Source organism: Acanthochromis polyacanthus, chromosome 13 (assembly GCF_021347895.1).
Source record: "Acanthochromis polyacanthus isolate Apoly-LR-REF ecotype Palm Island chromosome 13, KAUST_Apoly_ChrSc, whole genome shotgun sequence".
Classification (NCBI taxonomy): Eukaryota; Metazoa; Chordata; class Actinopteri; family Pomacentridae; genus Acanthochromis; species Acanthochromis polyacanthus.
The window spans coordinates 37,987,767-38,000,044 of record NC_067125.1 but is presented as its reverse complement, the minus strand read 5'-3'; the positions used below and the strand labels follow the sequence as shown (position 1 = coordinate 38,000,044).

The 12,278-nt window shown below is 42.3% G+C and overlaps 1 protein-coding gene across 4 annotated transcripts in view; it reads right to left on the bottom strand.

Annotated features, from left to right (window-relative positions):
- The window catches only part of grik4 (glutamate receptor, ionotropic, kainate 4), a 337,318-nt gene that overhangs the window by 30,020 nt on the left and 295,020 nt on the right, over window positions 1–12,278 (bottom strand). For all 4 annotated transcript variants that reach the window (XM_051958364.1, XM_051958363.1, XM_051958365.1 and 1 more), the window contains one exon: window positions 1,174–1,281. In XM_051958364.1, coding sequence (XP_051814324.1) covers window positions 1,174–1,281 — 108 coding nt within the window. The remainder of the gene's footprint in view (window positions 1–1,173; window positions 1,282–12,278) is intronic.

Below are 12,278 nucleotides of genomic sequence, written 5' to 3'. Positions count from 1 at the left end.
TTGTATGTTGAAGTTCCAGATAATTCCCGAGTTTATTTCATTTGTGTCTGCAGGGTTTCCCATTTACTCACTCTTCTGTCAATACGGATCCTGTCAGTCCCATCTGCCCTGCAGTAACCCCAGACTTTACCGCTATTCCCAGTCATCCACCTTCTCACCTGCTCTGCTTGCCTCCAGTAGCAGCCCCACAGCACTCATACCGATCCAGTTTGATTAATTCCCTGCCAAATAGCTTTTCAGACATTTTCTTGCCTATTTTGGACTCTGCCTTAGCCGAGCCTCTTTGAACTGTTCTCCTGTGGACTTTGATCCCTTGACTCCCCGCTTCTTTTTTGCCAGCAAAGATTCCAGTAAAGGTGAACTGCTTTAAACTACTCCCGCGTCTCCGTGCATTTGATTCAAACCAGCTTCTCTGAGCCGTGAAGGTACAAATGAGTTTGCTTTAAGCATTTTGAACCTCCATCTGCCTGTTCATTAATAAAAGAATGTGTTAGGCTATGTTTTAGGGGCCCTGCATGCTTAGTCTTGTTTAATTAAAACCAGTAAGCTGCATAGAAATTTTATGATCAGTCACTTTGAAATACGTACAGCCATTTGTTAAGTAGTGACAATCAGTGCAGTACCACATTTTCTGTGAAAATATTGTTGCCTTTCCTGTCTTATTTAAACGATTTACTTGTGTTTGTTTAATTATTCATATATCTAATCTACTCAGGTCCTGCTGCTCACGTCAGTTGTATAAATAATGCTTTCATTGCAAAATGCATGCATTTTGTTTATTACTGATTATTGATCATTGAACATGGCAGATGATTAAGGAAATCACAGAAAGACTGTTCCCTTATAGGAAGTGAGACTAGAGAGAACTGGCGCTTGCTGGATCTATATTTACAACACGGGCTGAGGATGGCTGACGTGGTAAATTATTTGCCCCTGCTGATGCATTGTGACGCATCCTCATCTGAAATTCTCAGGGAGAAACAATTGCGCAGCATCAGTTACTTTGATCCCAAGAGGGCTGAGTTGGGATCTGAAAACACAAAATGGGTTTTTGATATGGTAATTGTCTGTCAACTACAGAATGTCAGCCACAGGTAGATCAGCAGAGGACTGGAGCTAATAAAATGGCCCCGACTACTGATAAGTGTGTGCCAGTATGCATACAGTACTCACCAATATTGTCGTGATGGTAAGAGTAGTGTTGAAGAGGGTGTCTGTCACATTGATTGATGGAAGCTTTTTCTCCATGGACAGTCCATCTTCGGAGTGCCACAGGCCAATCTGCAAAGTGAGCGCGCACACACACATATGCACACACAGATATAAACAGATCAGTCACTAAATCCATCAACTGGAAAAGGCCAATAGAAGCAATCTGTGCTTAATTTTCCTCCCTCTTTTCCAAAGGAGAATCATTGTGACCTTCACAAAGGACAGTGCAGGACAAAGAGGAAGCAGTGGACGGATCACCACGGCGTGAGACAAGGTGACAGCCAAAGTTAGTGAGACGGCAGGAGGAAACAAAAATAATGTGTGTGGCTCCTCAAGGAGCGTGCACAGGGCATGTGTTCAATCAGAGGCAACAGAACGCATTCATTAAACCAATTACCGGCAAATCCTGTGGCGCAGAGCCACATTCTCATTACAGCTTGAGTGGGACTTCACACCTCCACCTCACATGGCGTCTTTCATTGCATCCTCTTTCAATCTGTCTCTGCCATCTCCTGTTCATTCATTTATTTGCTCGAATCAAGTTTGTCAGCCCCAAAGTCCGTGATGGCAGCCTGTGTAAACATGAGTATTTGGTATATCAGCTTTACATCAAGCTACTGTCTCTTCCTGTTACCCTTATTTTACCATACTGGTATTGACAGGGAAAGACCTTGATGATCGGAACGCACTGACCTTGAAAGACTTACATGGCTGCTCTAATGGTAAGAACTAAATTTATTAAAATCTATCCAAGTAAAGCTGCTCTGTAAAGTGTAGTGTGTTACTTAGTTTTGACCTGACATCAGAGGTTGGACTTTTGTGTAGCTGGTTTACTATCTACTGGTGCTGTGCTGTAGGACATCTTGAATATTCATTCAAAACTGAAATACATATTTCTTGAGGACATTAAGGTGTAAGGTAACGTTATGTTACAGTGGTGACACAACAAGGGCGGAACTATCAGAAGTTTTGCTTTCCTTATCATTGCAGTTTCACAAGTAATTTTCTATTTATGCGTCTGATACAGAAACCTAAATTTCAAGGTCAATAATAAACGGAGGAGTTGACGTACGTGTCCAGCAGATAACCTGAAGATAAATTAAGATCAAGATAACATGCAAAACATTTTTTTTATTAGTTTGTGTAACTTTTATTGATTCACCTTATCTCTTGTTTAGATTTAAAGAACTTACGAGGTCAATCCAGTCCACTGAGATCACATTTTGCCTTATTGTTATGGAAACTAGATTCAAAAAAAGCAGCAGCACTATAAGCATTCATTAACCATTTCTTAAAACAACATGCAAACCTCACTGATGAATAAAATGATGACTCAAACATGCTGTTTTTAAGTCATTTACATTCAAACTCTGTAATCTATCTCATTGCATAAACATTGCCACCACTATCTCAAAGGCTTTAGAGAAATAATAACCCTTATCACAATAATCAAGTTCCCTCCATTATGAATATTATATAGGATGAATCAATGAGAGAATATCGCATCTAGTTCAGCTATGACATTTTATTGGTACGATCCAAACCATGTCGGTGTAATGAGCTCATTGATTACATTTTATAAATGCAGTGGGAATATTCTTGTTGTAAGTGGAGAGGATGAACTGTTAAAGGATGTCTGATTGAAGCATGATTAAAAACAAAAGAAAATACAGTAAACAAAGCTTTCCATCTTGGCTATGGTTTGTTTCAGGGCTAAATTGACAAAATTCTCAAGAGATTTCTTTCTACTGATGTTGAAATGTGCTACATTTGACGCCATTTAAAGACTCTCCAAACAGTGAAGATGAAGTCTGATGTGATGCTACAATTAGTATATTATATGTTAATACTTATAATATTGGATATGATATATATTATATTATATTATATTATATATAAATAAAGTAAAAGAGAGAGTTCCGTGAAACAAAGATTTCCCTCTTGAGAGCCCATTTATGATCTAAAAAGATTCTGGCCTTCCATTTCCTCTGGGTGTACTTGTTGAGAGAAACAAGCACCTTTGCTCACAATAGACTACAAGTTACCCAACTCTTCCGCAACATGCCACATTCCACACTCCGCTTCTGATGGCCTCAAGAAACAGAGAGGTGGAAAAATGTGAACATACTTGCAGCACCAAGGAAAGGGACCGGGCGAAATACGCTGCCTCAGCATCAGGCGTTACACAATCAGCTGTCGGAAGCCTGCGGAGGTGGTGGGAGGTGGGAGTCTCTGGCCTGGCTGGGCTCAGCGGGTGTCAACAAAGATCTGAGCATGCGGGTGACTGAGAGGGTAATGGGATGAGGTGGCACCATGACTTCAGCCCGGGAAGAGTAGGTGGAGAGAGAGGGAGACGGGGGAGCAGCGAGCAGGAAGGGAGCACAAGCATATGCTGGCGGGGGAGGAACTGGCCCTTTGGTGGCCCTCCCGTCAACTCTGTTTGAGCTGGAAGGGGGATAAAGTAGAGCTGTACTGTCTGTGACTCACCTCCACTGAGAGGAAGGAAGACGTATACATTAGCAAATGCAAGCAGGGAAGCACGCTCAGGAGCAAACACACTGTGACATTTATCAAACAGACTGAAAACCCTAAATGCTGTAATTATTCTTTGCAGACATCTCGCAATAAATTACACTTGTTGCTATTGATTCGAGCAATAAAAGTGGGAGACGACTCATTATATGGCACAAATAGGATGAAAAGATGACAACAAAGTGTCTGAAAGTTGGAGAGACACTAATACACAACTAATTAAAATGATGAAACATTAATCAGTGAGCAAAGCAGTTTGCCATTAATCTGAAGGCCAAGGAGGAACATTAGTAATCTTACATGCCATTTCCCTTGAAGCACATTTTACTATAATTGTACAGTTCACACAAACTGTGAAATGAAGGAAACCCTAAGCATCGCATTAATCCTGGTGAAGCAGCAACACTGTACCATTGCATAAAGCCTCATTATACATGCAGTGCAACCCAAGAATCTATTAGGCTCATGAGCTTTATCATAAAGAGAGGAAGCTGCTCATTGCTATACACCAGACTGTGTTTGTGTACAACAATACAAAGAGCAGTATCTTGATATTTCTCATTTGCAGTGTCATTAATTGGTATTTACACTGCAGTTACAATAAATACATACTGTGTGGCGCATCCAGCGAATCTAGGAAACTAATTCAGACTAAGTTCAGACTGTTGATGATGAGTGCTTTGCACTGTTTACTATCCTGAGAAACTCAGAGGCAGCAAAAAGAACAGGGTTTAATAAGGGAGAGGGGAATAGTAGAGGAGTAAAGGAAAAGACTCAGAGAGAAAAAGAAAGAGTGCATGGGAATGTCAATCACTTACTGAGTAGGTGCGGTGAGGCTGGCGAATGGAAAGAAAATCAATGAGAAAGTATGAGGAGCAGCCAGCTAGGGAGCCAGAACATAAGGTAGAAAGAACAAGGGAACACGACAGCAACTGAGAGACTGAAGAGAAACAGAGAGAGAGAGAGAGAGAGAGCGAGAGAGAGGATGGGGTGGATATTTATGTGGGTGCAAAATAAAGTGAAAAAGAGAGCAAGGAAAACGGAGAGCAAGAGTGAGACAGTGACAACAAGTGGAACGACGCATCCTGTGAGGATTACCCAGGGTTCATTCTGCAACCTGAAATTACAGCATGAGGAAAAGATTAGGGTGGCTGCTCACTGAAGCGTCAGGATTGGCTGATTTTCCTGTCAGAAAATGCCGTATCCAATAGGGTGTAGCAGGACTGTGCTGTGACAGACGCATCCATCATATATGAGAGAAGCAATAGCTACCATTATCAAGCATAATGTCATACAGCCCACTTACACCGAGGCTAAAGCATTCAGGTGTCACAGCGGAGCAAATGAGTTTGAGGCGAAGCAGAAATGTGTGTCTGTATGCCTGCATGTGCCTGTTTGTGGCTTTATGTGCTGCAGGAGTAAAGAAAAACCCTCACAGGCCCCTGAAGATGGACCTTTATTGCTCTCATAGCAGCATTATGCCGCCTCAGCTCCAAGAGAATACACTGAAGTAGATGCAGTTTCTACCTATGAGCGGACATTACCACCAGTTGAATCAGCAGCTAGTGCCTGGTTAGAACTAAACAGAGGACAGTTATATTTAGAGCGCGCTCACTCTGCCTCACAATGATCAGAGTGTTCAAATGAAATGTGTGCATTGCGTGTTTGTGTGTAGCTGTTGTGCATGTTGTTCTCTATGGAATAGCGAGTGGGAAAAAGGGCTATCTTTTTACAGAAGCTCTCTCTGGTATGACTCATCATCAGCAGGAATGAGACTAATCAGGGTGGCGCCGCAGGCAAACTTCAGGGGCTAGACAGACACAGGTGGTGGTGTAGGTGGTTGGCACTGCCAAACAGTAAGGAGAGGATTGGGGAAGGTATACATCGTGACTGTTGCTGACTGATGAAAACGAGCCTCAAACTGTGGCTTTTCTTGCTAATATTTATTTCTGGTCAAGAAAGCTCCAAAACCGGTGAAAAAGTCAGTCTGGTCTCGTTTTTCGAAAAAAAAAGTTGTTTTATAACTATATAAATTGTGATTTCTGCTGCATTTCTTATGTCTGAACACATAAAAAGTGAATGTGTCGTGTTTTTTCAGATCTGGTAATTCATTTCAAAGTTAGTCAGCGCATTCATTATTTGGCATTATGATGGAGAATGGCATTGCTAGTTCAATAGCTGTAATGAGACAAGCTTTGGGTTGAAGAGAAGGTCTTTCGGCGAGCAGAGCAGATCTTCAAAGCGGTGCTGCATGTTCTCCAAGTGATACATCCCCTGTAGTGACGATGGCTAACAAAGGATGCCCTGGCAGCCACAGTCCCTGCTCAGCCTGCACACCCAGACACTGCGGACCGCTCAAATGTCTTCATCGCTAACGATCACGTTAGTGGAGATGTACCCAAATGCTGGGGACAAAGGAAGACCTTTAGGGGTGCGTTCCAACCCCAACTTGCTCATTACATCCATTCAGTCTTGCTGTTTTCTAGTTTTTCACTCTTGTGTGAGTAGAGTGGGAGATGAGCGATAAGAATCACTAAAACACTGAGGGGTCATGGCTGTCGGACATGGAGATGTAAGAACATTTACAGCAACTAAAAAATGAATTGTACAAGTCTGCTCTGATTTCTGTATCTAAGTTTCAAAGGCTTCAGAGCAAGAACAGATTCTAAGAGGCTGCATTCATAAAGCTCTGATATGTGTAATATAACCTGCTTAGGTCCTTCTGAGGTGGAGTTGTAGGCTATGAGTAGCTAGAAGACCAACTTTTTTGCTGGACTATAGCATTCTATTTGCTTATTTGCTCTTTTATATCTCTTTAATTTGCCAATAAATATGTTGCTTTTGTTGAGATTAGTCCCAGCATAATTTTGAAGCAAGCGTACACTGCACAGTGTAGCAGAGCAAATGTAAATGTTTTATTGACCTGTGAAAAGTTACAAAATAATAAAAAGCAATGATCACATAGAATATGATATCAAATGGGAATCCTTTGAAGAATTTAAGAAGAACACGGATGAGCAGACTGTGCCTAGAAGAGAGAACAAATGGAACAGTACCTATCAGGGTACAAAGGATCGTTGGTAGTTCTGCAGCTACATTACAGTATGTCGAGAGTCTTGGTAGGAATTCAAGGGTGCACTGTGCAGACTGATAAAAACTAAGACACAGAGGCAAACTTGCAGGCACACAGGCGCAGAGGCACTCAGGCACATACACATAAATTTGCATGTACATGCATATTACACACACTCAAACACTCGCGCACACACAGACACACACGCACACCCAGCCAAGCAACACATACACAGCCTCACCCAGCCTTGAAATCCGTTAAGACTGGGGGATCTTGCAAAACAGCTCATCCATTCTGCTTTTGATCTATTCCCCATCTCCAGCCTGCAAAGTGCAAACTGAGAAAAACAAAAGAGGAAAGGGGACTGCTGTACGTCTCTGAGAGACCAAACAAAGGAGAGAACTAGAGACACACACAAAGGATGCCGGTGTGTGCAGACTAGTGATGTGAGTCTCTGCTTTGACAAATTCAATATGAATTTCAATACGTAGTCACAGATTCAGTAGAGGGAAAATCATTTTGAGAAGTCTGATGATTTGGTAGGAAACACATTGATTTCTTATTTGATTGGCTGCAATTCAACATGCTTTGCTTTGACGGGTGTCAAAAAATTTGTGTGACATAAACATACTGCTTTGAACTTGCTTTGTATACACACAGGGGAAAGCAGCTGCATTAAACCTTGTCTTTGGCCAGCTGAAGAATTCCTCCAAGGTTTGAAATGAATCAAGAAAAAAAAGTGAAGCACAAAACGTCTCGAGGGAGAACATGTCAAAAGACGACTAATATGACTTGTAAACAATGCTGCCGAGCTTTCCCCGAGTCCCAAACATTTAAATCAACAGCTGCATCGTGAATCTGACACAGTCTCCATGACTGCTAACATCCCCGATGAAAATGGCTGCGTGCGTGCAAAGTCTGAGCAAAAGAAATAACCGCGTCAGACAGCATTAGCTTATAAAGTCTATGCATGCACATGGTGTACAAATCAGAATCAGACCCATTCATGTTCGGCCAGACATTCTAATTATCCTTCAAAAGCGATACATTACATTACATTTATGACTTTCAATTAGTATTCATTCAAATTGGAGAAAATTAAACGAAATGAAAAATGAAGAAATCTAATAAAAGTAATGTGTCTCTTTTGCTCGTAGACAAGTTATTTTTATTTCATTTTTTCTAAAAATTCATAGCTTCTCTGACCTCCAGGACTGTCTGCAGCATTCAGGACATTTAACTCATAACAGAGACAGCTTTGTGTGCAATAAACCAGAGGGGACAAAGCTGCTCATAAACTGATCCGTGGCTTTGTGGCTGAGCTTTACTGACGTTACCGGGAGGGCATGTGGCTTTTACGCTGTCACTAAACTTACATACAACAGCTATCTACATCAGGATGCTTTTTTGAAACATGCCTAAAAATAATCAGGATACACTGAACAGAGAGTATCAGGAACACCAGAGAGCTAGCCCAAGAATGAGTGATTATGCAAGAATGAAGCAAGCATGCAAAAGGCTGTTTGAGGAAGTGATAGAAAAGATGATGGTGACTTCACACATTTAATCCCTGCTACAACACAGACTACTTTGAGTCACCACAGTAAAACAAAGGCAGACAAACACGGTGCACGAGAATCTTTAGAAGTTAATGTGGTCTGACATGGTGTAGTTCCAGTGGCTCGAAAAGTAAACTACACACACACAAACTGACATATTCACACAAAATACACACCATCTATGCTGGTATGACAACTAAATGGTACTGTAATGTTCAGTCCTGATGCACTTGAATGTGGTTACTGGGATGCAGCTTGCAATAGATAAAACAATGCAAGTAAAATATAAATCTAAAAAGCCTTTCCAGTATGCAGGCTTTATAGCTCCTTGATGTGATCCTCAGAGATGCTCTGCCGGTTCTCAGGGACAATTTTATTTAACAGTGAAATAATACATCTGCATTGCATACCGACAAATAAACACCAAATTTATGTCACACCAATGTCTTTTCCCCCTGCTGGCAAATAGCACTTTTATCTCTGCATAACACTTCTTTGCTCGTTATTACAGATAATAAATTTCATTTTCTGTTCAGGACCATTTTGTCCTATTAAATTGTGACCCTAATAAAGTGCCCGATGGAACGGGAAATGTCTATATGACAACACATTCTGGAGCCCTTTCACTTCTGTTTGACGCTGCCACTATTTGTGATGTGACAGTTGTTGTAATTACACCACTGTAACAAAGATAACACCTATTATTCTTGGATATCTGGCTTCCTTAAACAGATACAAGGACACATGCAGACAAAGACTGCAATGTATTTAGCTGGCATAGTTGGAGGAGATCTAAAGGCCACATCAGCAACAGCTCTGGCGTATTTAGACCCTGTACGTCTATCAGATCTGGTTAAGATGTACTCATCTCTGCTGGAGCCAGAGGCACAGACAGAGATCCAAGCCATGTCATGGTGTGCTGAGCTACACCAGGCTCCTATGATAATGTCCTTCAAGGAAAGGAAAAAAGGGTGGAGACAGTCTTGAATCTGTCAACCTGCTGTGTGAAACCCCACACCCCTCAACCCCTTTACATTTCCCCCTCTTTCTCTGGCGCCTGCTCTATCCGACTGTACCTGTCCCTTCCCTCCCTCCTTACCCTTACATTGCTGCAGTGGATAGAAATTGAATTGAGTACATCTGCATCTGCAGCAGCGGGGGCAGCTAGAGTAATAGTGTTCTCAGAGATGGGTTGGGAGTAAAGAAGAGGGGAGGGGAGGAAAAAAGCAGATTCCCGTAATAAACATAGGAGCAGTGCTGACAGGAAATAAATAAATCCAATAGAAAAGAGAAAGAAATTGAACGAGCACATCCACCCTTTAACTGGAGGAAGTCTTGTGTGAATAACACAGCTCAAATCATTTCATGCAAATCGAAGTGGTGCACATGCAGCATGTGTGCATGTCCGCAAGAGTGGAAACATTTGTTTGTGTGTGTCTCGGATATTCCAGGAACTCGGCGTCCCCTCAGATAGAGGGACGCAGACGAGGATATAAAGGCCTCCTCTTACTTCATCACCTCCACTGTTTGGCTCCACCTCTGAAGACCTTGACACAAGGACACCAGGGGACTAAAGTTTATTAAAAAAGCAATCTGGCTGTAAATGTTTGAATGACAATTCTGGAAATTGGAAAGGATATACAAGGGCAGGTCCAGATGGTTTAACAGTGTATTGATGATCTCTTCACAAAGATTCACTATGGCGATATACAAATGCACAGAAATGGACTGGAAATAAAATGTGTGGGAGGAAGACAACAAAAAAAACAAACAAACAAAAAGAAAATCAATATCCAAGATAAAAGAAAGTGTACTACACACACGGATTGTTTATTTACATCTGATGAATAGTGCTTGCTGCACCTGTAAGGATGAGAAATGAGGCAAAATAACCAAATGAATTTGATTGCAGTGTCAAACAAGACGAGAGTATTCTCTACCTGAGCTAGAAATCTAATCAGTTCTTTGTATTTAGACAATTCATTCTTAATGCGGCAGCAAATATAATCTACCCTGATAAACCAGAAGACACTTGCTTTCTATTTCTATTTAAATCTGCAGGGGTTGCCAGCTTGTGCAGTCGCCTGGGTGGGGGGGTTTCTGTTATTTCAGTGAGAAATGAAAAGAATGATGAAAAAAAGAACAACACATTTTTTATGTTGTGTTGACGGGATTAAGGAAGCAAAATTGCAGCTGCAGAAACAGTGGTACGGTAAATCCCAGACTCCATAAGAATGCCTCAGATGCTCTCATTCCTCTTTGACCTTTGTTTTATAGCTACGGAATTTCCGCTCAATTCAAAGCCTGATAGCCATCAACCTTTCAAGCTTCAAACAAACACATTATAAGTGTGCCAGAAAGTCAGAGTCAAATCTATTCCCGCACATCGAATTTTGCAAAGCACCTGTGGACTCAATAATGAGAACAATTTGCTTTGAGTCATGCTGCAGTCGGCCTTTGGCCTTTTCTGCTCCTGGCTGGGGCACACTGCTGTAACTCACTCATAGCTTACTGCATGCTTTGTGGCCTCTTACAGCCTCATCAACTGACTCTAGAACTGGAAATATTTCTCTCTTTTTCCGTTGTTTCGCTTTCTTTTCCCTCTCTCTCTCTCTCAGGTGGTTTCTATACCGAAGGAGTGATTAAGTGCCTCCATTACAAAACTTAATTAGTGACTCTCCTCTCTCCAGGAATTGGCCAACAGAGTTTGCGGCTCACCATCCTCCTGCTACGCACAGCAATGCACACGTGTGAATGGAGAATGCGCACGCACAAACACTGAAACTCTTGCAGCTTTGATAGCAACCTCTTCTGCACTCGCGCACTCTCACACACACAACACTGTTACAGACAACAGCTTGCCTAATCCAAACTGCAATAATTACTCATTTTACAGCTTCCTCCAATTAACCGGCATGCTGCTGTCAATGAGCTCCGTGCTGAAAATGAGGGCCAGTCCACGGAGGCCAGGGGGGCTGCAGAGAGGCTGGACCGGATCTGTCAGCATGGCGTGTGCTGTGGTGCAGTTGGCTGGCAGGCTGCAGTGTGTTTGTTTTGGAGGAGACTTGAGCCTCTGCTAAACCAGCATAGATGGCGGTGGGCTTGTTGTGTGCAGAGCTGAGAAGCAGGCAGCAGGGGATGGTACCAACCCCATCAATGCTCACACATAAGCCCTGACGCACACACAAGTACAAACATAAAAGGCAGGCATTCAGATGAACAGCCACACGAGAGCACACGCATACTGTGGACTGATGTCAGCTGGATCAGTCAGCGGTCGTACAGCTGCGACGAGCCAAGTGTCACAATAAATGACACTCTGATATTTCTGATCCAGCCCTCCCCCATACAATAAATGCTTCAATCCATTCTAGCAACGAGGGTGTGAGTTAGGAAACTGCTCGGCCCTTTGTGATGTTCCTGGAGAGAAGAAAGCAGCCTGTGTTCAGAGGAACAGGTTGAGTCATGTTATCCATTGGTATATACCCAGAATGATACTGTTTTACAGCGTAACCCTGGTGTTCGCACCATCTGGAGAGTACACCCTCAGAAACATGTTCACATTCAAGCACAAGCCAAGAACTTCTTCGTATTAGGCTCCTTTATCTAACTCATTACACAGACTCATAGAGGGATGTGGTATAGGATTCAGAGGATTACACTCACTTCTCTTCAAATAATAACATGATTAGTCACTCCGGTGAGAAACAGGGGTGAAGGTCACCATTGTTGCCTTAAATATTAGGTCTGGCGGGGCTTCCAGATAGCTCAACTGGTTGAGTAGTCGACCCACAAACAAGGTCTATAGATCCCAACGCAGCAGCCTAAGTTCGATTCCAGCTCACGGCCTTTTGCTGCAGGTCTTTCTCCCATTCTTCTGTCTGCCTCTACTAACCTGTCTA